We start from the raw sequence: 26,169 nt of genomic DNA on the forward strand, positions 1-26,169 counted from the left end.
CAGCTCTGGTCTTTTCGTTCAAGACCCATTCATTTTTCTCCTGTAGGTTTGTGCTCAGTTTTGCTGGGTAAGTTATTCTTGGTTGTATGCCTAGATCCTTTGCTTTCTGGAGTATCGTATTCCAAGCCCTCTGCTTCTTTATAGGAGTGGCTGCTAAATCAGAGTGATTGTGACTGGGACTCCTTGTTACTTGAATTCTTTTCTGGCTGCTTTCAGTATTTTTTTCCCTTTGACCTCCTGGTCAAAATCTCTGGATTTTGGCTATAACGTTCCTAGGAATTTTCACTTTGATATTTCTTTTTGGAGACAATCCGTGAAGTCTTTCTGTTTTACTTTGACCCCTGGTTCTAAGAGATCTGGGCAGTTTTCTTATTGAGATTTTTCAAGCCATGCTGTCTCGACTTTTATGTTTGGTCATGGCTTTCACACACCCCAGTGATTCTTAAAATCTCCATCTTCAGTCTGTTTTCCAGGCCACTTGTTTTTGTGATGAGATGCCTTAGATTTTCTGCTGTGTTTTCAGTCTTTTGAATTTGTCTTAATATTTCTTGGCATCTCATGGAATTGTTGCTTCTAGTTAGTTCATTCTTATTTTCAGGGAGTTTGCTGTTGGGGTAAAGTCTGGTCCCTCTTACGTCAATCAGCTAAATCTTTCTTCCATGACTCGTTTCTTTTCCAGTTTTTCCCTCTAGCACTTTCATTTCATTGATTAAAGTTTTTTTTTAACTTTTTTTTTTAAACTCTTGCTTTATATCTTTCAGGAATTCTAGCTGAATTTGTGCTCAAGCTATGTTTTTTTTTTCTTTGCAGTTTTGCTGGTAGACGTTTGGAGTCATTCTCTTCTTTTGGATTTGTCTTGAGAATCACAATAGCTTCACCATAATAGCTCATTATTATGGAGTTCTTTTTTGTTGGACTTGATGTCAGACTCCAGGGACTTCCCGAGGGAAGTTCTGGGTTTGTCCTGTGATTTCTTTCTTGCCCTATTTATGGAGTGTGGAGTTGTTCCAGGATTGCGGGGATATCTCAAAGATGGCTCAGCTTGGGGACCTGCAAGCTTTCAGTGCTCCCAAAATCATCTGATCCTAGACAAAGTCTGATTACTGCCCCCCTAGTCTGGGGTCGGCTGGGGTTTGGGTCTGAGCAACAGCAGCCCCTTTTGGCCAGCTGATTCAGCATGACAGATCATAGGCTCCTTTTGCTCTGGGATTCCTGTCCTGGTTACTCCTCTGCAGTCTGCAGATGGAGCTAGAAGCTAGAACTGAGACCCTGCCCTGCTCTCACGTCTGTGGCACTTGTTCTTCAATCTGTCCCTCTCTTAGTACACTGCCTGGGGCCTGAGGCCTGAGGCCTGAGGCCACTCCTTGCCCAGGGCAAGGAGCCCTGGATCTGTGCCCCAGACTGGAAAAGGGGTGACAAAGCTGCCAGTTGCCCCCTTTGCTATGGCAGTGCCCTGGTAGGGGTCTGGCACCACTTCTTGCCATGGGGCATAGCTACTCCCTGGCACTAGAGTGTTCTGCCCAACTGCCCCTGGCCAGACCCTATTCCCACTGTCTGCAGACCTCTCTGTCTCCTTAAGCCAACATTGGCTACAAAAAGGATTCACTGTGACTTTTTCTTGGATTTCCCAGTCAGGATTCAATCTTGTACATTTTCTAGATCTGCTTAGAGAAGTATCTGAGGGGAATTTACTGCACTTCTTCCTGCTTCTCCCAAGGGAATCCTTTATTGAACTATGCAAAATCATAACAAAATTGACTTGGAGGAACAGAAGGTCTAGCATCTCAAGGGAAATAATGAAAATGGAGGAGTAAAGCATTATCAGATCTCAAGCTATACTTTAAAGCAATAATCATCTAAAGTATTTTTTTAAATAGAAAAGTATCAGTAGAATAGACCAGAGAAGCAAGACCCTCAAGCATTTGAAAATAATAGAATAATAGAAAGCAAGCTGTATGTAATAGAATCAAAATTTTATATATAATTCTGCCGGGTATAAAAATGTTCATGTTGATTTTTTTCAAGGTCATAATAAACAAGAAAATAATAGAAAGCATATGGGTACATGTCTAAAAACTTACTGATCTCCTTTGGAAGAAGGTGCCCCCAGATAGAGCTCAGAAAATAACATCACAAAAAACCTGAAGTTTGAACTATTATCCCCCACACCTCAGGACCAGAGCCTGACTTTAACACAAAGTTAACAGAAAAAAAAATAGCCACTAAAAGAAAGAGTGATCAAAAGAGAAAGAACCTGACTATAGATAACTACTATGGTGATACGGAAGATCTGGGTTCAAACTCAAAGTAAGATAGTGAAGTTCAAACAGCTCCGTCTTTCTCAAAGGAAAAAAAAAAGTAAAATGGTCACAAGCCCAAAAAGTTTGGAAGAGGTTAAAAAAGGACTGTAAAAATCACATGAGAGATTGAGGAAAATTTGGGAACAATATAAGAGTAGTGCAAGAGAATCAAGAAAATTATGAAAAGCAGTCAACCAATTAGGAGGAAATAAGCACAGTATAATCTTACATATGTGTGTATGAGTGTGTATGTGTATATTTATAAATACCTATGTATGTGTGTGTGTGTGTGTGTATATCCATGCTTAATTGTACGAGGGGGGGGTGGGAGGGGGAGGGAGGAGAAAAAAAATAAAAGTAAAAAGTGCACAGTAGAGAACAAAAGAAAGCCAACGAGGAGGCAAAGAAAAGCTGGGCAGCTTTGAAGACAATGTGCAGTATTTATTATATAGGTTTTCTTGAAATGGAAATTTGTTTTATATTGAATCCTCTCTTATGGTCTGCTGTATGCATGGCAATTTCTTTTCTTTTCTCATTTTGTATTTAATTTTAAAATAAAAAATTACCCCCCCAAAAAAAAAAGTCAACCAATTGGAAAAAGAGATCCAAAAACTTGTGGAAAAAAAAACTCCTTAAAAAATTCAAATTAGGCAAGGGGAAGCTAATGACTTCATAAGACACTAAAAAAATAATTAAACAAAATTTAAAAAATGAAAAAATAGAAGAGAATGTGAGACATCCCCTTAAAAAACAACTGATCTGGAGAATAGACCTAAGAGAGACAATATATGAATTGTTGGACTACCTGAAAGTTATGATTAAAAAAAAGGAGTCTAGACACTATACTTCAAGAATTTATTAAGGAAAATTACCCAGAAGCTTTAGAATGAGGAGGTAAAATAGAAATAGAAAAAAAAAATTCACCAATCACCTCTTGAAAGAGATCCCAAGATGAAAACTCATAGGAGCATCATAGCTAAGTTTTGAAGCTCCCAGGTCAAGGAGAAAAATACTACACTAGAACAAAACATTTTAGTTATAGCAGAACTACAGTCAGGATAACACAAGATGTAGCAGGTTCTACAGTAAAAGACTGAAGGGCATGGAACATGATATTTTGAAGAGTGACGGAGCTGGGCTTGCAACCAAGAACAACTTCCCCAGCAAAGCTGAGTGTACTCCTGCATGGAAAAAAGAATATTTAATGAACTAAAGGACTTTCAGGTATTTGTGAGGAAAAGACCAGAACTGAATGGAAAATTTGACTTACTGCATTCAGGAGAAACATGAGGTAAACCAATTCTAAAGGATTTAATAAGGTCAAACTGTTTACTTATATGGAAAATGTGATCTATGACTCTTGCATTATCATTACTAGAATAACTTGAAAGAGCATACAGAGAAGGACTGGGGTTGAGTTGAATACAGTGGGATGATCCTAAAAAAACAAAATTGGGTAGAGGGTGGTAAAATGGAGCTATTATCTCATACAAATGAGGGTGGGGGATTTGGTAGTGGTAGTGGTAGATCTTTATTCCCACAGAACTGTGTTAAAGAGGGAATAACATACATCTAGAAGAGTATAAAAGTTTTCTTAACTTACAGAGAAATAGGAAGGTGAAGGCATAAGATAAAGGAGGGATTTTTAGAAGAGTGGGGAGATAAGGAACAGTAAAGTAAGGGGAGAAGATAAAGGAGGGATTCTTAGAAGGGGTGCAGATTAGGGAGGTAGTAGTTAGAAGTTAATTAGATGTTTGAGGAAGGATAGGGTAAAAAGAGAGAGAAGGATAAACAGTGATGAAAAATAGGTTGGAAGGAAATGCATAAGTAGTAATTATAACTTTAAATGTGAATGGGATGAACTCTCTCTCCTATGAAACAGACATGGATAGCAGAATGGATTTAAAACCAGAATCCAGCAATGTATTGTTTACAAGAAACACATTTTTAAATGGGAGATACACATAGAATAAAAATAAAGGTCTGGGGTAGAACTTATTATGCTACAGCTGATGCAAAAAAAAAATCAGGAGTAACAATCATGATCTCAAAGTTAAAGCTAAAATAGATTTAATTAAAAGAGATACGGAAAGTACATTTTGATAAAAGGTGATAATGGAGTTATATCAATACTAAACTTATATGCACCAAATACTATAGTATCCAAATTTTTAAAGGAAAAGCTTAATGAATTACAGGTAGAAATAGACAGCGAAACTATAATAATGGGGAACTTCAATCTTCCCTTCTCAGAACTAGATGAATCTAATTAAAAAAAAAGAAGTCAAGGAGATGAATAGAATCTTAGATAAGCTAGATATGATAGATATTTGGAGAGAATTGAATGGGAAGAGAAAGGAATAGACTTTTTTTCTCAGTGGTACATGGTACCTTTACAAAAATTGACTGTATACTGGGGCACAAAAGCTTTATAGTTAAATACAGAAAAGCAGAAATATTAAATGCATCTTTTTCAGATTATAATGAAATAAAATTATGTTTAATAAGGACCATGGAAACACAGATTAAAAATTAGTTGAAGACTAAATAACCTAATCTTAAAGAAATGAGTGGGTTAAAGAACAAGTTATAGAAACAATAAATAATTTTATTAAAAGAAAATGATACTAAAACAACATACCAAAACCTATGGTGTACAGCAAAAGCATTAATCAGAGAAAAATTTATATCTCTAAAATGCTTATGTCAGTAAAATAGAGAAAGAGAAGATCAATAAATTCAGTATGTAATTAAACAAACTAGAAAAAGCACAAATTAAAAATCCCCAATTAAACACCAAATTGGAAGTCCTAAAAATTAAAGGTGAGATTAATAAGATTGAATGTAAGAAAGCCATTAAATTAATAAATAAAACTAGAAGTTGATTTTATGGGGAAAAACTAATAATATAGATAAGCTGTTGGTTAATATGATCCAAAAAAAGAGAAGATAACCAAATCACTGGAAGAAAATGAAAAGGGTGAATATATCACTAATGAAGGTAAAATCAAAGCAATTATTCGGAGTTACTTTGCCCAATTATATGCCAATAAATTTAACAATTTAAGTGAAATTGAAGAATAGTTACAAAAATATAAACTGCCTAGATTAACAAAAAAGGAAATAGAATATCTGAATAAATCTATTTTAGAAAAAGAAATTGAACAGGCCATAAGTGACCCTCCTAAGAAAAAAAGTATTAGAACCAGATGGATTTACAAGTGAATTCTACCAAAGATTTAAAGATAAAAAAACAGAATCCTGCAATATATTATTTACAAAAAACACTTAAAGCGGAAGAGACACACATAGTAAAGGTAAGGGGCTGGAGCAGAATCTATTATGCTTCAGCTGAAGTAAAAAAAAAAAAAGGTAGCAAGCATGATCTCAGACAAAGCAAAAGCAAAAATAGATCTTATTAAAAGAGATAAGGAAGGAAACTACATCTTGCTAAAAAAAATACCATAGACAATTAAGTCACATCAGTACTAAACATACATGCACCAAATGGTATAACATCCAAATTCTTTTTTTTTTTTTTTTGAGTGAGGTATTTGGGGTTAAGTAACTTGGCCAGAGTCACACAGCTAGGAAGTATTATGTATCTGAGGCTGGATTTGAACTCAGGTTCTCCTGACTCCAGGGCTGGTGCTCTATCCACTGTACCACCTAGCTGCCCCAGTATCCAAATTCTGAAAGGAAAAGTTAAGTGAGTTACAGGAGGAAATAGACAGCAAAATTATATTAGTGGGTTCCCTCAGCTTTTCACTTTCAGAACTAGATAAATCTAACCACACAGTAAACAAGAAAGAAGTTAAAGAGGTGAGGAGAATTTTTTAAAAAGTTAAGTATGACAGACTTATGGAGAAAATTGAATGGAAATAGAAAAGAATAACTTTTTCTTAGAAATACATGGCACCTGCACAAAAATTTACTATGTATCAGGGCATAAAAACCTCACAATCAAACATAGTCAGGCAGAAATATTAAAATGCATCCTTTTCAGACCGTAATGCAATAAAAAATATATTCACTAAAGGGCAATGAGAAGATATTTCCTTTAGGAAAATACACCATTTAAAAAAAAACTGGTGTTATGAAGAACATAAATGAACTATTTTTATTTTATTTTATGTAATTTAAATCTGTTTTCCCACTCTCTTTAAGTTGCAGCTGTTAAGTTGAATAAAAATTAAGCTACAAATTGATAGCTAAATAGCAAGGAAAATATAAATGTTTACAAATGACTCAGGTTTGCATTTACAGAAAACCTCTAATTGCACAAAACCCATGCTAGCTCAAAGTTTAGGGGTCTACACTTGCCTAGTTGAGCATTTTTAGATAACTACTGTACAAATGGACAATAGGTCATTCTTTTTCTTTTCTTTCTTTTAAAGATAGGCCAAAATTAATTGGAAACTAAATAATCTAATACTAAAGAATAAGTGGGTCAAAGAACAAATCACAAAAACAATAATTTTGTTAAAGAGAATGACAACAATGAGACAACATGGCAAAATTTATGGGATACAACCAAAGAAATACTTAGGGAAAATTTGTTTCTCTAAATTCTTATGTCAATAAAATAGAGAAAGAGCAGATTGATGAATTGGGCATGCAACTAAAAAAAAAAAACAAACTAGAAAAAGAACAATTTTAAAATCCTCAATTAAGCACCAAATTGTAAATCCTAAAAACCAAAGGTGAGATTAATAAAATTGAAAGTAAGAAAGCTAATAAATAAAACTAGGAAATGATTTTATGAAAAAAGCCCAATAAGATAGATGAACCATTGATTAATTTGATCTAAAAAAGGAAAGAAAACCAAATTACCAGTATCAAAAATGAAAAGGGTGAATACATCACCAAATGAAGAGAAAAAGTGCTCACAAGGAAATATTTTGCCCAGTTATATGCCAATAAATTTGACAATCCAAGTGAAATTGCTGAATATTCATGAAAATATAAATTGCCTAATTCAACAGAAGAGGAAATAGAATGCTTAAATAACCCTCTCTTAGAAAAAGAAATTGGACAAGCCATCAATGAACTCCCCAAGAAAAATATCCTCAGGGCCAGAAGAGCTCATGAGTAAATTCTACCAAACATTTAAAGAACAATTCCAATACTATATAAACTATTTGGAAAAAATAGGCAATGAAGGAGTCCTACCAAATTTCTTTTATGACACAAATATGGTGCTGGTACCTAAACCAGGAAGAGCAAAAAGAGAGAAAGAAAACTATAGATCAATTTCCCTAATGAATATTTATGCAAAATTTTTAAATAAAATACTGTTGAGGAGTTAGGTGGTGCAGTGGCTAGAGCACTGGCCCTGAAGTCAGGAGGACCTGAGTTCAAATATGGCCTCAGACACTTGACTCTGGCTGTGCGACCCTGGGCAAGTCACTTAACCTCATTGCCTAGCCAAAAAAAAAACCAACCCAAAAACCAAAATGCCCAACACTATCAAGGAGATTACAACAATATATCACCAGGATCATACACTATGATCAGGTGGGACTTATACCAGGAATGCAGGGCTGGTTCAATATTAGGAAATCTATCAGCTTAATTGACCATATAAATAACAAAACCAACAGAAATCATATCTCAACAGATGCAAAAAAAAGAAAAAAGCCTTTAACAAAATACAACAGCCTTTCCTATTAAAAACACTAGAGAGCATAGGAATAAATGGAGCTTACCTTAAGATGACAAATAATATTTATCTAAAATCATCAGCAAGCATTAACTAATGGGGATGAGCTAGAAGCCTTGCCAGTGAAATCAACAGTGAAGCAAGGATGCCCATTATCGCCACTATTATTCAATATGGTACTAGAAATGTTAGCTATAGCAATAAGAGAAGAAAAAGAAATTGAAGGAATTAGAATAGACAAAGAAGAAACAAAGCTATCCTCTTCGTAGATGATATGATGGTAGTATACTTAGAGAATCAAGTAAAAAACTACTTGAAATAATGAACAATTTTAGCAATGTTGCAAGATATAAAACAAACCTATGTAGATCATCAGCATTTCTATATATTACCAACAAAGCCCAGCAGCAAAAGACAGAGAAATTCCATTTAAATTAACTGTATACAATATAAAAACTTGGGAATCTACCTACCAAGACAAATCCAGGAACTGTATGAACATGATTACAAAACACTTTTCACACAGATAAATTCAGGTATAAACAATGGGAAAAACATCAATTGTTCATGAGTAGGCCATGCCAATATAATAAAAATGACAATTCTGCCTAAATTAATTTACTTGTTTATTTCCATACCAAACTACCAACAATTATTTTATAGAGCTAGAAAATCAACCTGGAAGAATCAAAGGTCAAGAATATCAAGGGAATTAATTTTACAAAAACGCAAAGGAAGGTAGCCTAGCTATACCAGATCTCAAAATGTATTTTAAAGCGGTAACCATCAAAACTGTCTGGTAGTAGCTAAGAAATAGAGTGGTAGATCAGTGGAACCGATTAGGTACACAAGACACAGTAGTATATGCCCATAGTAACATAGTATTTGATAAACCCAAAGACTCCAGGTTCTGGGATAAGAATTCACTCTTTGACAAAAACTGCTGGGAAAACTGGAAAAGAGTATGGCAGAAGCTAGGCATAGACAAGCATCTTACATCATGTACCAAGATAAGGTCAAAATAGGTTTACATTACATAGATTTACATACGAAAGGTATAATACCATAAGCAAATTAGGAGAACAAGGAATAGTTTACCTGTCAGATCTATGGAGAAGGGAAGAATTTGTAAGCAAACAAGACAGAAAGGGCATTACCAAGTGGAAAAATGGATAATTTTGATGATATTAAATTTAATTTTTTTTTTTGCACAAAGAAAACCAATGCAACCAACATTAGAAGGAAAGCAGACAGCTGGGAAACAATTTTTACAACTAGTGTCTCTGATAAAGGCCTTGTTTTTCAAGTATACCAAGAACTGAGTCAAATTTATAGGAATACAAGTCATTCCCCAGCTGATAAATGGCCAAAGAATATGAGCAGGCAGTTCTCAGATGAAATCAAAGCTATCTATTGTCATACGAAGAAATGCTCTAGATCAAGCAAATGAAAACAGCTCTGAGGTACCACCTCCCACCTATCAGAATGGCCAACATGACAGACTGTACAAAAGAAACAAAACAGTAGATAACCAGAGCAGGAGCCAAAACCTGCTTTCATTCCACCAGCTAACGGTAGCTGTGCACGAGGGGAGGTCGGTGCTTCATGAATGTGGCTGGGGCTGGCCAGAATCTGATTGTACAGTAGCATCTGTTTGCTAGATTGGGAAGTGGAGTTTAGGACTCCTGACAAGGGCTAGGGGCCAAGAAGCGGCGGGTCCTCTCGGCTTGAGCAGGGAGCCTGAGCTTGACGCTTCAGCCCATCCTAAGACTGGGTCCACAGGCAAGGTCCCAATGGTGGGCATCTCCAGGAAGCCAGTGCTCTCCCGACACTGTCCCTGCAGAGCCCTGAGCCCTCCATAGTCTGTGTCATGAGCGAGAGGAGCCTCTGGTTCTTTGGCATCTTCTTGTCTGACCTCTTGGGTGGATGGGCCTGTGTGCCTTGGGATCCACATTGTGGAAGAAAACTTCTAGATTAGGGACAGTGGGCAGGGCACTTCTCCATGGACCTAGTTTCCTCATCTGTAACAGGAGAGGGTTGGCCTTTGGTCCCAGGCCATCTCAGTACGCTGATCCTTCTTCCCTCCTTAGTTCTTCCTCAGGGGAGAGGGTTTCCCTCTCCCTCGAATGAGGCCTGGACATCCTTTGACTGTTATCAGACGTCGTGTTCACGTTACTCAGCTGTTCTCCAGAAGCACACAGAAGAAAGCCAGGCGCCTCGGCCCATCTGGGCTCAGCTTTGTCTCCCCCTGCGTGGCTGTCCTCCCTGGCCTGGTACAGTTGAGTGATAATAAACGTGATGAACAGGACTGATCACTAGCATCTTTGTATGGCACCTACTGTGTGCCAGGCCCTGCACTAGCAGCTTCACAGATGGCTTTTGCTTGGTCCTCCCAACCACCCTGCAGTCCAGGAGAGGCCAGTGTGGATTGCAACTTTAGTCCCTGTGACAGTTAGTCACAGCTCCCATCTCTCCCGGCTCCATTCTCTGGCCTCTTCACATCCAGCTCCCTCCCCCCTCCAGGAAATCTTCCCCGACCCCCTTCATGCCAGTGCTCTTCCTCTGTTCATTATCACCAGTGTATCCTGTCTACAGCTTGTTCTTAAGCAATTGTTTGCATGTTGTCTGTCTTGTTAGACTGGGAGTTCCCTGAGGGCAGGCACTGTCTTAGGCCCCTTTTTGTATCCCCAGTACTTAGCACAGTGCCTGGTGCATAGGAGGCCCTTAATAAATGTTGACTGACAAATTTATAAGAATACAAGTCATTCCCCAATTGATACATGGTCAAAGGACATGAACAGGCAGTTTTCAGATGAAGACATTAAAGCCAACTATAGTCATGAAAAAATGCTCTAAATCACTATTGATTAGAGAAATGTAAATCAAAATGACTCTGAGGTACCACATCACACCTATCAGATTGGCCAACATGACAAAACAGGAAAATGATAAATGTTGGAGATGTGGGAAAATTGGAACACTAATGCATTGTTGGTGGAGTTGTGAAATGATCCAACCATTCTGAAGAGCGATTTGGAACTATGCCCAAAGGCTATAAAAACGTGCATACCCTCTGACCCAGCAATAGCACTTCTAGGGCTATATCCCAAAGAGATCATAAAAAAGGGGAAAGGACTCACATGTACAAAAATATTCATAGCAGCTCTTTTGTGGTGGCCAAGAATTGGAAATTGAGGGGATGCCCATCAATTGGGGAATGGCTGAGCAAGTTGTGGTATATGAATGTAATGGAATACTGTTGTGCTATAAGAAATGATAGGCAGGCAGACTTCAGAAAAACCTGGAAAGACTTGTATGGTTTGATGAGGACTGAAGTGAACAGAACCAGGAGAATGTTGTATACAGTAACAGCCGCATTGTGCGATAGACTTTGATAGACTTATCTCTTCTTAGCAAGGCAAGGATCTAAAACAGCTCCAAAAGACTCCTGGTGGAAAATGCTGTCTGCATCCAGAGAAAGAACTACGGAGTCTGAATGCATATCAAAGCAGACTATTTGCTCTCTCTCTTTTTTTTATTTTGTTTCTTCTTTCTCATGATTCCTGTCATTGGTTCTAATTCTTCTTTACAATATGACTAATGTGAAAATATGTTTAATATGAATGTATATGTAGAGTCTATATCAAATTGCATGCCATCTTGGGGTGGGGATGAGAGAGAGGGGAGAAAATTTAGAATTCAAAATCTTATGGAAGTATTGAAAACTAAAAATGTTGAATGTTGAAAACTAAATTATGTTATAAATATTTTTATAAAATTTTATGAATAAATAAATTTAAAATACAGTTCTTCCTTTTTTACCAATTAATTAGTTAATGTTGACTGACTGACTGACTGACAATTGCAGTCTAGACAGGACCTTGATATTTGAAGTTGTCTGAGTGGAGCCTCTGACTGTTCATAGGATGGTGCAAAGAAGGCCCAAATCTGGTATTTTCTAGTGAAACAGAGTTGAGCTTCGATGTCTTCCCATGATGTCTCTTCTGAAAGACCCCCAGGGGCTTGTTTGCAGAGCAGAGATTGTTGGCATGAAGATCTGGGTCCCTTGTCTGAAGAGAATGAGCTCCAGTTTTTGATGAATTTCTCCTTTTGGGGGCTGAGCTGGGGAGAACTTCTCTTTTTTATTACCTCCATCCCCCATTAAGAAAAATGGGAGCACAGCTCTGATGTTAGTGAGAGGGAGGAAGTGAGTGCCTCCTGACAAGCTCTGGTGGAGAAGCCAGCTCCTCCAGGAATAGAGTCATCACTGTGCTCTCCACAGTGCCTTCTAACATCACCATAACAACTCCCTTCTTTGCTGGAAAAACACATATTTTCCTTGGAATTTTGGCCCTGCAGCCAATGTAGGGGTTGCCTTGCAGTCTAGGGAGCAGCTGTTAATACAGAGTCACAAACAATCTTGCACAAAGTTCACAGCCCCGCTTGAATTTGGCCCATTTGTATAAAGTCTAGTCCTACCCCTGGGCCCTGGAAGGACAGCTGGTTTCTTAGAGGATGTCATTCTGCTTGGGGGTGACTGCAGCATTTCTCAGGAGCTGCCCTGAAACTGTTGCCTCGGCCTCAGTTCGCTGCCATCATCTCAGAGATCCCCTGAATAGGGACCATGGTCTTTTCCACAGGGTATCTCTTCTTAAAATCATCTGCGTTTTCTTGTGTGTCTCTAGGGATAGGAACTGAACCTATGGTTTACTTGATGAAAGGAACTCCTGGGGAAGGGAACTCCATCTCAGGTCAGCAACTTCTCTGCAAGGGGGAGACTTAGGAGCTGCGGAGACCACCCAGGCTCACAAGGCGAGGAGGTGTCAGAGATGGGTTTGAACCCAGGTCTCCCCCAGCACTTTCCTGCCAAAGCAGTATGCCAGTGTTGGGGAAGGTCGCAATTTCTTCAGTGAATCTCCAAGCATGATGAATTTCATGGTAGTCTGACTCCTTGTAGACAGCCCAACCCTGTAACTAGGGCAGGGTGGTCGGTGCTTTCCCTAGGATGCCAGTCTGTGTGCGCTTTATCCCTAAGGGGCTTGCTTCCTACCAACAGTCTCCAAGGACCATAACCCCTAAACTTTCTGCCTCTCGGTCCTTTGCCCCACTAACCCAACCACCTCACCTTGCCCAACTCATGGCCACTCCCCTCAGGGTGCAGTCAGCACAGCTTTGCCTCTGGACTCCTGTAGGCTTGCAGATCAGATTTGGTGAGGATTGGGCCCCTCATAGTGTGACTACACCAACTGTCAGCCTGTCCTATGCACCCCTGCCACTGGCTCCCCATTTGGACTGTCCACTCGCTGCCACCGCTACTCTCCTCTGGTTGGTTCTGGCCCAATGAAAGAATCCCCAACTGTCCCACTCTGCGTGGGGGACTGTCCCCAGAAGAGGCTGGGGCCCAGGTAAAGAATATCCTGCCCCTCCCTCCAGCACGTCTGGTTGGGGTCTCCCTGTGCAAGCTGGTGGAGCTGTCCTCAGAGCCACCTTTGACCTGCACCCTTGGCTCTTCAGAGACTTGGTTCATAAGGTCCCAGCCTGGCCCTTTCAGCTCTGCTTCCTCCTCCAACGCTACTGCTTTCTCATAGGCTTCCATCAGATTCTTCTCTCTCCCAGGCACTTCCTGAGGGCTTCTTTTGTCTCACACTCCAGAATAAAGATGCCTAGAGAGAAACAGGCTTGAAGTGGTTTTAATTCAAGGAAAAGTATTGCTAGATTTTTACATGATTTTGGAAGATCCACGTTATTTTTCCTCTAGCAGTCTTGGGACCAAAAATCACATACAAAGTTGTAGCCTTAGAAAGCAAAACAAAACAAGAAACCCTTCTGAGCAACCCCCCAAAAGAGCACGAATTGGTTCACCACCAGAAATGCCAAAATGTGGAGGGGCCCGCCTCTCCTGAGAAATTGCTGAGGCCTTCCCCGGCTTCCCTTTGTCCTCCCCCCAGCGCTTTTGCCTTGGGGCCGGGAGACTTTAATTAGGATATCTTGAAAAGAATCTTTGAATATCAGCTTTTCCAGTCATTAAATGATTTCAGGCTGACAGGCTTCCCACATAGGGGAACCATAAACTGTCATCATGGACCCTGCTGTCTGTGTGTGTCTCATCCAGTAGCTTGGGATTTCCACACCCCATTGACCCGACCCATAGGCTGAAATCTGGTCCAGTGCCCCTGAGGTATGCATCTGGGTAGTGGGACTCACCAAGGAGCATCTAGGGATTAGGGACAAACTGAGGGGGTCCCATTTCCTCCTCTTTCTAACAGTCATCATTGACAATGTGGAAATGAAACACATGATTGATTAATATCTGATCTAAGCTATCAGCAACCACATTAAATGCAGTTTAAAGAAGCTCCGACAGAGTTTTGGGAAATATGGGGACATCGATGCACTGTCGGGGAGCTGAGGACAGGCACTTAGAACCATGCCCAAAACCCATGGTCCATATCCCAACAAGGTCAGAGAGAGGGGAAAAGGACCCATGTGCACGGCAGTATTTATAGCAGATTTTTCTGTGGTGGCAAAGACTGGAAACCAAGGGGACACTCATTGATTAGGGGTTGTCTGAACAGCATCATCTGTGGATGTCACAGAACAAAGGGATAGTTCAGGGAAGCCTGGGAAAATGGGTATTAACTGATGCAGAGCGATGCGAGCAGAATCAGGAGAAGTAAAGACAAATAACTTGAAAGGCTGGAAAGCTCTGATGGAAACAGTGGCCCTGCACAAGTCCAGAGGCCAAGGAGGACATGTCTGCCCTCCTCTGGACAGAGGATGGACTCGACATGCACAATGACACAGGCATTTCTAGGCCCGGCCCACGGAGGAGTCTGTTTTGCTTGACTATGCATGTATATCATGAGGGTTTTATTTTTCTTTTCTGTTGGAGGTGGAGGGGAGAGGAGATATGGGAGAGAGGAAAAGGAAATGCTTGGTAAATAAAAATGTAATTAAAAATGAAGTACACTCATGATCTCCCACATATTCACCAGGTTCCATCTCTGCCTTTTTAGCAAGTCTGCTAGCAAATTAGCTAGAGTTTTGTCTCCTGGACTGCCCAGGCTTTTATAGGTGAAACATTCAGTAGATTGGAAGGCAAACAGCAATGGAGAGGGGAGCCAGAAAGGCAGCAGCCTTCTGTGATGAAGTCTGAAGTTGCTGGTTCAAACCACATCCCTTTGCTGCAGGCCTAACTCAGCTCTTTCTGAAGGGCTTTGAAAGGCCTTGCCCAGCTGGCTTTAAGCCACCACCCCTTCTGTCGCCCTCTCTGCTTGCTGTTTGCCAGGTGTGCTGCCCAGGGCCCACCTGTGTGCCTTCCCATGCGCTGCCCTCCTGCTTCTGCCTCCTGGTGGGGGGTAGATTTGGCCCCCCTCCTTCCAGCTTCTCCCTGGGCCGCCCTCCTCCACCCTAACCCCCACCCCCAGTTATTAGCACTCTCTCCCTCTGTAGAAATGTCTTTGTGTGTGCTTTGTTTGCCCAGCGTGACTGCCTGTTGTGTTCCTCCTGCCCGAATGTTAGCTCCATAGAGCTTTTTGTCTTCCCGGGCAGGCAACAAGTCCACTGAGGAAGCTGCTGCATGGTCTAACCTTCACTAATGCAAAATGACTGTCATTGTTAGGGTTATCATAGGTCATGCTAGACAGGATCACAGTCTTCCCATCTAGACACTGATTTCAACATAACTGGTTTCCTCCATAATGCCATGCATTTCACTTGAGGCACTGAAGAACATTACTCTGAGAAGAATCTGTTGACTTCGCCAGTTGGCTGTCAGAGGGGTCTAGGGCACAAAATGTTCAGAAGCTCTGTTACAGAGGGAGAAAAGAAGAAGATGAAAGGCAGACTGCTGGGGGACCCCATGGTTACTGGATAGGACCAGGTGTAGAACTGAGTGTCTACCTGGAGGAAGACCCAGCGAAGGAATCTTAGAGGGAGCAGTCAGAGCCTGCTTGAAGGCATGAAGCCAGTCCTAAGTCTCATCTGGGACATCAGAAGGCCTTTGTTTCATCCTGTCACTCTCTGGAACTCAGGTGGAAACTTTGCTTTCCAGACCAGAGGCTCACGACTGTGAACTTCCCCTTCCAATAATATTAAAGGTATCAATGAAGGCCTCCAGTTCCATGGAACTATTGGGCTTTTCAGAGCCAGAGTGGCCCAGGCCCCGGAAAGAGCCTTGACAGTACTGATGGCGGATGTTTGCTGAGAGCTTTGAGCTTGTAAAGTGCTTCCAAGATGGATCTTGTTGAGCCTTACATGGGGGTGGGAGGAAGCCGAGTTGGGGGAGTCTTCCCTAGGAGTCCTTGTGACACCCTAGCTATTATTTACTGTCCACACTTTATAGGGGATTTTCCCAGGGTCACCAAGTGTGTATATGACCTTTGAACCCACTCTCCAGGCTGGTGGCGGCTACCTCAGGTGCATTCTCGGCACCTCTCGGCCATCAGACACCATCTGGGTCACCTGCCTGGTTGACCTGGGCAGTCTCTTGTCCTCTCCTCTGAGTCTCTCTTCATTTATAACATGAAGAGGGCGTGTGTGATCTTAGGCAGAGACAGTCTGGCTCATTATCCTCTGGTTTAAAATGACAGCTAATAACAGTAAGAGCTAACATCCATTTAGCCATTACCTTGTGCCAGGCACTCTGTGTTTTAGAGACATGATCTTACTTGATCCTCACAATAACCCTGGGAGGGAGGTGCTAGAATTACCCCCATCTTACAGATGAGGAAACTGAGGTAAATGGAGATCAGTGACTTGTTCAGGGTCACTTACAGACAAAAACCTCTTTGCTTCTGTTGAGAAGCTGATTGTCTTTCTCGAGGCCTAACACCAGGGCTTCCGTTCAAGTGGACAGCTCAGGCAGCTGTCCACCAAAGCTAGCCACAGTCCTTCTTTAGGGTCACTATGGCTCACAAATTCCTCCCCTATAGCCAGCTGGGTGAGGAACTTGCTGTGGCTGGCTGGTCCTTGGACAGCAGGCATCCAGTCCATCACTCAGAGCAGGGCCTGCAGAGTCTGTGCCCAGAGGAGAGTTAGGGGCCACCTCTGTGCACACTGCTCGGCAGGATGACTTTAGGGGACCATTCTCTTTACCTGTGATCAAGCCTGTCCAGCTTGGCAGGACTGGCCAAAATTGCACTCAGCTGCCATCAGCTTTAAGAATCGTACTGGTAAGAAATGATGAGCAGGACGATCTCAGAAAAACCTGGAAAGAGCTACAGGAACTGATGCAGGGTGAAGCGAGCAGAACCAGGAGAATGCTGTACACAGTAACAGCAGCATTGTGTTATGCTCATCTATCACTGACTTAGTTCTTCTCAGCAACATCCAAGACAACTCCAAAGGACTCATGATGAAAAATGCCATCCATGTCCAGAGAAGGAAATGATGGCACCCAAGTGCAGATGGAAACATGCTGTTTTTCACTTCCTTTCTTTTTTGGTGTGGGTTTTTTGTATATGTTTTGCATGAATGCACACATATAACCTATATACCAAATTGTTTACCACCTCAGGGATGGGGGAGGGAGAGAATTTGGACAAAATGTTTTTAAATGAATGTTTAAAATTGTCTTTACATGTAATTGGGAAAAAGTAAAATATTAAAAAAAAATCTGTAGTAGTTTCAGGTGCTCAGTATGAGAAGGATGTGGGTCAAGTCTACATTGTCAATTGAAACATAAACTTCAGACCAGCTGATTCTGCTTCCTCATGCCCAGTGCCCCATTTCCCACCTCAGTGCTTTTGCATGGCAGTCCCCCATCCCTGAGATGCTCTGCTTCTTTGTCTTTGCCTCTCAGAGATCCTGGCTTCCTTCAAAACTCAATCCAAGCAGCACCTTCTGCAGGAGGTCTTCGCTGGGTTGTCCCCTCCCCCCCACCCCCAGTGCCTTCTCCTCTCCTGGTCACTAGGTGCTGGTTGCTCATGTTACTTCCACCTACCGTGTGTATCATGTACAGGCACACACACACACACACACACACACACACACACACTCCTTTCCAGCAGAGAATTCGTTGCTGTTTCTCACCCACTTTATATTGGAGCCTGAGCATCCCCTGGCTGAGAGCCTCTTTGCTTCAGACAAGCCTTCATTCTCACCTCCATGCCTGGAATACCTTTCCTCCTCCCCTGTACCTTGGAGTATCCCCTTTCCTCCTTCCACTTCCTCCTCTTGTAGGCCTTCCTGGATTCCCCGTACTGTTTGTGCCTTCTCCCAAACCTGTGTCCTTATTAGCACCTGCCTCAGAGGCTGGGGCAATGCCCCCCTTGTCTCTGTATCCCCAGCACCTAGGCCAGGCTGACACACAAGAAGGGCCTCATGAGTCTGGCTGGAATGTAGGGAACATATCTAGGAGCTTCCGGCATGGTCCAGAGGCCACCCTGGCTTTCTTCTCCCCCCATCCTCCCCCAGAGAGGACCGAGGCTTTTCACATTGGGGGGGGCAATGCTTCCTGTTTCGCCCTTGATCTTTATCTGACCCTGCCACCCCTCCAAGCCAGCCTCCAATAGTTCTCCTGCCTTTCACTGACCCACTCCTGAGACAAACAAAACAAAACTGTCTAAACACATTGTCCTCCTTTTCTCCCACTCACTTCTTGACCTCAGCAGTTTGGTTTCTGACTTCACCTCTTGGCCTCTGATGGCTCTCTCCAAGATGGCCAAAGCTCTCTCAACAGCCAAATCTAATGGCCTTTGATCTGTTGGCAGTTGGGGCACCTCTCGACACTCTCCTCTCCCGGGATTTTCCAGACATTGCCCTCTCCCATTTCCCTTCTGTCTGTCTGACCATTTCTTTTTATTTCCATCATTATCCACACTCTACCCACATGTGGGTGTCCCCAGTACTCCATCCTCTTCTCTCTATACTCTCTCTTCCCATGGATTCCATTGTCACCTCTATGCAAATGCAGCCTTGATCCCTACATAGGGCCCTCGTTTGTCTCCTGTGTTCCCATCTCGGCACAAACTGGTGGCTGACATCATCTGGATGACCCATAGCCACCTCACTCTCAATATGTCGCAAACAGAATTGGAAGAGGAGAAAAACCCTGCTTGTCATTGTTCTCCGCCAGGAAGATGCACAGGCAGGAATCCAAGGATTATTCCTTTTCATGTTTAAGGTTTTCATTCTAATAAAGCCTCCTGGGCATCCTGCCTCTGCTGTCACAGACCAATGGAAACCGTGACTCACTAGCCAGTCAGGGCCTACCACATGCTAGGCACCAAGAGCTGGTGAATGATCAGTGCTTGCTGTCATAGAGCTCCCAATCTAAGGGAGGATTCCCAAGCACCATCCACTTCGTAAAGGTATGTACAGACCAGACAGAAGGTATGTTGGTGATGGTCCACCACTGAAGGAAGGCCTCTGGTGCATCCCAGGAGATCCCGAAAGGACATTACCTTGGGCTCTCCTGCCCAGCACCTCCAGCGCACATGGTGGTTCCTCTGCACCTCAAGTGCATAGGCTGGGACTGCTGTTTCTAAAGGGGCTGTCTTGCCTCCATCTTACCTGTGGGGCCACTGTCCCGAGCTGCTGAGGGTGGGGATGCTGGAAGAGTAGAAAGCCCTGCCTGTGCTCCTTGGCTGCCATAGGGACCTTGAAGGTTCCTTCTTGATCCCCTCCCACCTTGGATGGAGACATTGTCTTTTGTATGGGATACCTAACATGTGCCTGGCCCATAGGAGAGGCTTCATACTAGTTCATGAATTGATTCTCCTCTTGACGATTAAAAAGGTCTCCTCTGTGCCTTTGCCCTTCGGTGGATTTCCTTTAGAAACAAAACTCTCCGTGCTCCCTACGGGCTGTCTGTCCCCCATGGCTTCTGATGCCTTTTCCCTTCCTGGGCCAAGTCCACGCACGTGACCCTGTAGGGTGGTCTCCTCCAACCCGTTCTCAGCCAAACCAGCCACGTGCCACATCCCCCCTCCACAAGGTGCTCCTGGCCCCGACCCCTCCCCCAACCCCTAGGCAGACTGCTCCAGGGCAGGATCGGTGGGTATCCTCAGCGTCATGCACAGGGCCGAGAATACAGTTGGCGCTTCAGGAGTGCTCGTTGGAGTAGTGGCTCTGCAAGGATCCCCAGAGGTCAAGGGCTAATTGGTGAAGTCTCAGGTGGGAGAGAGGGTGACCAGCAAGAAAAGCCCTACCCCTCCCCCCTTCCCGACTCCCCCCCCCCCTCCCCGCCCGGGCTCCTCCAGCTGCAATTCCGGGATCTGTCGTCCCTTCCCTCCTTCCCTCGCTGCTGGGCGCCTCTGGGGCCCGGGCCACCGTGGGAGGCCTCGGTGACTTGGGGTGGGGGAAGCTGGTCTCTGGCCTCAGTTTCTTCTTTGTGAAATGGGTCCGCTTCCCAAAAGGGTCTACCTCCAGCCACGAGCTGCCTCAAGCTCTGAGGGCAGGTGCGCCCGGGAGGGGGGCGGGGCCGGAGGAGGAGCGCGCAGGGCAGACCCCGCCTTCCCTCCGAGGCTGTCAGGCGGACGCCCCGCCCCTCTGCTTTCATGAGCATGCCCCGCCCCCGCGGCGCCAGCTGCACCCTTCATTGGTCGACGCGCCCGTCGCTCCGAGCCGGGGCCAATCGAGGCACGGCAGGGGTAGCTGCCGGTCCGGGGCTCTGGGGGGCGGCGTCAGGCGGCGGCGGCGGCTACGGCGGCTGCTCGGAAGAGCTGCGGGAGCGGAGGCGGAGGCGGAGGCAGACGATGTGAGCGGACGCCCAAGTGGGTCCTGTCGGCGGCGCCATGGGGGCGCCGGGCCCCGGCCCCGGCCCAGGCTCCGGCCCCGGCTCCGGGCGGCAGCGGCAGCGGCGGCGGCAGCGGAGGCTGAGGTGGCCCTGAGCCCGAGGAGCCGAGCCCGCCCCGGGGGCGCGCCCCGCCCCCGCCCACGCACGCGCCCGCCGGGCACGCGCCCCTGCTCCCTCGGCGTGCCCTCCCCCTCCCCCTCCCGGGCCATGTCGGTAACGGCGGCGGGGGGTGCTGCGGGCTTGGCTGGGGGCCCCGGCCCCGCGCAGCCCCCTCCCCCGCCGCCCCCCACGGGCCCCCGGATGCGGCGCAGCGCCGCCAGCTCCCCCACGGCCCCGGGCGCCGGCCGCCTGCTGCAGCCCATCCGCGCCACGGTGCCGTTCCAGCTGCTGCGCGGGGGGCCCAGCCCCCCGGCCCCTGACCCCCCGCGGCCCCAGGGCCGGCCCCGGCGCAGGAGCGGTTCCCCGGAGCCCCGAGGTAAGGGCGCCGGGGAGACCGAGAGGCTGGGGGAAACTGAGGCGCAGGGTGGGGAGAGGGAGGGTGGTGGAATCGCTTCCTTGGGTGAAAGGCCCCCAGCCGTCGTGCCTCTGGACAGCCTCCCGGGAACCCCAGGATCGGAGATGTGGGAAGGGGCACGAGCACCCTACTCTGTGTGTGTGTGTGTGTGTGTGTGTGTGTGTGTGTGTGTGTGTGTGTGTGTGTCTGTGTCTGTCTGTCTGTCTGTCTGTGTACATGCTCGCGTGCGTGTGAGTGCGCGCGCTCGGTCCTGTGCGTGCCTCCCTCCCCATCCCCTAGCCTACACCCCGGGGCTGTGCGGGACAGGGGGCGCCCAGAGGCAGCCCCCCGCCCCGGACCCACGGGTTGCCGGAGGGGCGCGGTGGTCGGGGTGCGTGGACGCCAGTGGGGGCGTGCTGCTGCTCCTTTTCGGGCTCGTCCTTAGCCGGTCATTTCCAGCCCCCTAGGCGGGCGGTCTCGGGGGTCCCCTAATCTGCAGGCCATGCTCCGCCTCAGCCCCCCCAGCCAGCTGCTGCAGAAACTGACCGGCTCCCGCAAGTCGCAAATGAATGAAGGAAACTGACGTGGTCGCCCCGAGAATGCCCGCGGCTGCCACTGGGCCCTTTGGGGCACGTGATGCTCCAGTCCCCCCTCCCCCGCATGAGGGCCCGCCCCGTACCTGCCCCCTGCCATCCTCCAGGCAATGCCGAGGGAGACTTTGGGCTCTGGGTCCCAGGGGGGCTTCTCGGCTGGTAGGTGCTGTGCCCCTGTCCGGAGGACTTGGGAGCCCCCCTCGTCCCCAAATCCCTTCCCTCCTTCGGGAGGAGTCGCAGGAACGGTGTTTTCATTTTTACAGTGACTGCAGACTTAGTTTCCCCCGAATTTTGCAGGCCCCAGCCTCCCGAGGGCCAAGGCCGGGCTGAGCCGCACCTCCCGCTGCCGTGACATCACTCCAGTCACTGGATGAATGAAAACCGCCGGGCCGGGCTCTCCGTCGCTGCCCTCCCCGCCTGCCTCCTTCCTCGGCCTCCTCTGGCCCCTATGCGGCAATTTAGCCTGGGTGAAGGGAATGAGGGAGAAGCTGGCCGGCCGGCTGGGATTTGCATAATGACTCTGAGGGCTGACCTTCCCACCCTGGAGAGTGGCTGGTAGGTCCGGACTTTGGAGGGTCGAAAGCAGCAGACCTGGCTGGCCATCCTACAGTCTGATGATCAGGTCCTCTGCCTCTCCGTTCGGGCACATCTCACACACATCGGTTTTTGGGGATAAAAACTCCCTTATCGTGAATTGATTGTACCATGACCTGAAAGTTTTTAAGGGCTGTAAAGAGAGATGTTAAAAACTGTGTTTAGTTTGTACTGAACTTTATTGTTTACCATCAGAGTGGGGAAATTTTCTTTAGTTGTGAGATTGCTTCCAACAGCTACTTGAGGTGGTTTTATTGGAATGGAAAATCAAGTTCTTACTGGCCCCAAAGCCAGAATGTAGGATTTCGTTTCATTGAGGATATTTTTTCCTGTGCCCGGGTGCTTAGCCCAGAGGACCCTGCCTATTGGGGTTGGCACTTTGTAGTGCCTGCTTGGAGATGGGGCCCTCCAGGACCCTGAGCAGCCAGAAGGAAAGAGGAGGGACTTAATTATTTCTTCTGAAACTTCTTCCCAGGTGGCTTTTGCCAAAGGCATCTAAAAATAAAACCAATATTTCCTGTAGGGGATCATTGCTAGGGAAGATGCTTATTACAGCTAGGTCCAGTTATTGTGGACCTAGCTGTAAATAAGGGCTAGCCTTATTTGAATTTGAACATTCCCACTGACCATATTTTACATAATTATCCCTTTAAATAATGTGATTTGACACGTGACCACTTGTGGGCTTTTGTTTTCATCCTTCAGGACTCGGCCACACCTCAGTTCAAGTACCCTAGAGTTGTCTCTTAATTATTAGTTAATACTTGCTTGGAAAGGGCCACCTTTTGTTGATTGAAGATTGATTGATTTCTATACAGGTGGAGTCAAGGACAAAAAAGCCAAGCCACCCAACAGCTCCTCAGTTAGGGCAAGGCCTTGCCTTGGGCTTTGCAAGTACACTTTGGGCCTTGATTGAGTTTTGTGGCTCCAGTAAGAATTTAATTTCCTTAGGAGCTTTCTTCAGGCTTGAGCATATCCATTATTATGTTTCTCTTCTAAAAAGCCTCTAGGAAACCGATCTCAGTTCAGTCAGTGACTTGAAGGAAGGTGACCTGTGATGGTTTTTGGCCCTCTGTATTTACAGATGAGTTGTGGGTGAAGCGCACATCTTGTCTTCTTCTCTCTGAAGAAGGCTTTCCATTCGCTCTGTACTTAGACGGGCCTGTTTATGTCCACACTGTCTCCCCAGTAGAATGGCAGCTCCTTGCCTTTCTTGCACTTTCCCAGTCTCTTCCTGCCTTCTCTCCCAGATTCCCTCCGATTTTCCCTCAGTATCTTGTATGAAGAGGGCCTTTTGCATGTTGTCTCCACCATTAGACTGGGAGCTCCTTGAGGGCAGGGACTTTGACATAGTGCCTGGCACATAGTAGATACTTCATAAATAATTTTGCTTGACTGGTTTTAATTAAATTTAAATTAACTCATATGTAGAATTAGAGTTTGTAATGTTCATTTTTTTCCTCCATGCTTTTTAAGGCTGCCAACAAATGAACACATTATTATCCGTAAAATGAGTAATTTTGTGTGCATTTGGTCATTTGGTTGGTCTTGATAATGTGGAGTCTCTATTCTGAACCCTTAGTGTTCTTTGGGATCTAGGACAGAGTTAGTGTCGTTTTGGATCAGAAGTTCTGATTGTGGCATTTTGTACCAAGAAAACCTTCTGCCTTGGCCATGCTGCCAAATGTCTACAACAGAGTGTGTATGTGTGTGTGTCCCACCAGTTTTCCTGTGTCTACCACCATTTCCAGTTCTTTTGAGGACTTTGCACGTGAATTGATGCGCAATGCCTCTGTTTATTCTTGTCCCTTTACTCATTACAAAAACTGCACACTTTATTCTTGGTAGATGCCTCAGTAGAAGTATCTGAAATCAGTTCATCTCTTCAGTAATCATCTGTTCCTTCAGAAAGATGGAATGCCAGAAATGTAGCCAGACCTCTGAGAAATCACAGAAAACCCCCTAACCAGAGACACTGTTTGAGAGTGCTTGCCCCCTCCCCCCTCCCCTAGCCTCTCTGGTGAAAGGAACCACGTGGATTTCCTCATCTCTTCTCCAGGGCTAAAATCGCTCCTCACATCTCCCTTTTAGCCCCTGGTCTGATCGGTTGGCTCTGGTTCGTGGTTCTTCCCACTGTGTGCTCCTTCTTCTCCTGATCTTCTCCACCACACCCCTGAGCAGGTCCTCGAGGGCAGGGATTGTCTTTCTTTGTCTTGTATTTGCAACCCTAGCCCTTGGTGTCCTGTCTGGAAGGCACCTAGTGCGTGCTCAGTGAAGCCTTGATGATATTTTAGATGTTATTTTCACACATTGGTGGCAGGAGGATGCACACAGAAGAAATGAATGGATTGACCCAAACTGGGTTAATGGAGATTGAAGATGTGACTAAGAAAAGGAGGTGTAGTAGGCACAACCTGCCAGTGATATCAGCCAGGGGATCTCGTGGCGTGTGACTGTCGTGGAGTCCCACAGCCTAGACCACTGTGTTCCAGAGTTGGCCTCTTCCTCAAGCAGAGGAATGCTGATAACCATCTGTGCTCATGGTGACACTGAGTTTTCAGTAAAAACCTCAATTCCTCCCTCACTGGAGGGGAGCATCCTAGGACTTGTCACACTGTCTGCTCATAGTCTGTCCCTGCTACCATTGTGCTTTTGACACCAAGACAAGATTTTGTTCTCTTATTTCCTCAAGAAGGGACTGGAGGTCCTTGTATGCACATACAAGGAGTCAGAGCCCTCCAGGTCCCTCATCATGGGACAAAGTGGAGAAGATGGGGCTTGGAGCCCTGCTGCTTCCCCAGCAGTCCCTGAGTCAGATGGATGGGTGGGATTGGTGCTGGTGGCCAGAATCTGCCTCTGGGAGTGTCCAGCTCCTTCAGGCCAACTGGCAGGGACCACATCCTCATGTTTCATCCACTCTGTTTCACCATCCCGGACTCTTTGTAAAGTCCCCAGCATGAGACAAATTGCACTCTATGGACCACTGAAGAGCGAAGGATTTTACCGCCCTTAGATTGATGAAACACACTTAGGAAAAGTTGTCACTAAGAAATGGAAGAGTCCGTGTCCAGGACCTGGGAGCAGGCCCAGAGCCCATAAATACCCTCTAGGGACATCAGCCCGTGCTCAGGATCTACTTAGCAGTGTCCGCAAGGTGCCCGCTTTCTCCAGGGAGCGTGCCTGAGTCTGTGCTGGGGACAGGCGGTGGCTGGGAGGGGTGTTGGAGACCTTGGAATTGACGCTCCATCTTCCAGCCCAACTCCTCGCTGGTCACAGGGGCAGGAGCGCAGATCTGGGACTTTGCCTAGTCAGGTCTGACTCCATGGCCTTGGTCCTCTGGGGGGCACAAGGCACCTCCTGAAGGCTGCTAAATTGGTTTGCTCTGTGGCAGAGGCAGGTTCAGCTGGGTAATTTACTGGCAGTGTCAGCAGTGCTCTGTGCCTTGTTCCCAGTGATAGGGGAAGCACGGGCACGGGAAAGTCACTGAGGGAGCAGAGGGGGTCGGGCCCCTTCCCCAGCCTCTGCCTTTGCTCCATAGCTCATGGCTGTTGGTTCCCCTTCCTCAGGGCTGCAGCTGGATGGTTTGCCTATCACTGCAGGAGACTGCCAGGTTTGAATCAGCTCTCAAGGGTTCGAAATGCCTTTAAAGAAGTCTGTGAAGAAATGTCCTAGATGGTTGTAAAGTGTGCAGAGCCTCCTCTGGGATCACGGCTTGCCATTAACTGTTTGATCCACAGCCTCTAGGCTGGCTCCCCTCTCCTCCCCTCCCCCCCACGCCGGTAAAGGCT

The 26,169-nt window shown here is 45.6% G+C and overlaps 1 protein-coding gene across 2 annotated transcripts in view; it reads left to right on the forward strand.

Annotated features, from left to right (window-relative positions):
- Nucleotides 1-20,567: 20,567 nt before the first annotated feature.
- GLCCI1 (glucocorticoid induced 1) overlaps nt 20,568-26,169 on the forward strand; it is a 68,203-nt gene continuing 62,601 nt past the window's right edge. Inside the window, exon 1 of one of the 2 annotated variants that reach the window (XM_021000009.2) lies at nt 20,568-21,176. In XM_021000009.2, the coding sequence (XP_020855668.1) occupies nt 20,909-21,176 (268 nt within the window). In that variant the 5' untranslated portion in view covers nt 20,568-20,908. The remainder of the gene's footprint in view (nt 21,177-26,169) is intronic. The other variant, XM_021000010.2, reaches the window with a different exon arrangement.

This window comes from Phascolarctos cinereus, unplaced genomic scaffold (assembly GCF_003287225.1).
Source record: "Phascolarctos cinereus isolate Bilbo 61053 unplaced genomic scaffold, phaCin_HiC Scaffold_1;HRSCAF=81, whole genome shotgun sequence".
Lineage (NCBI taxonomy): Eukaryota > Metazoa > Chordata > Mammalia > Diprotodontia > Phascolarctidae > Phascolarctos > Phascolarctos cinereus.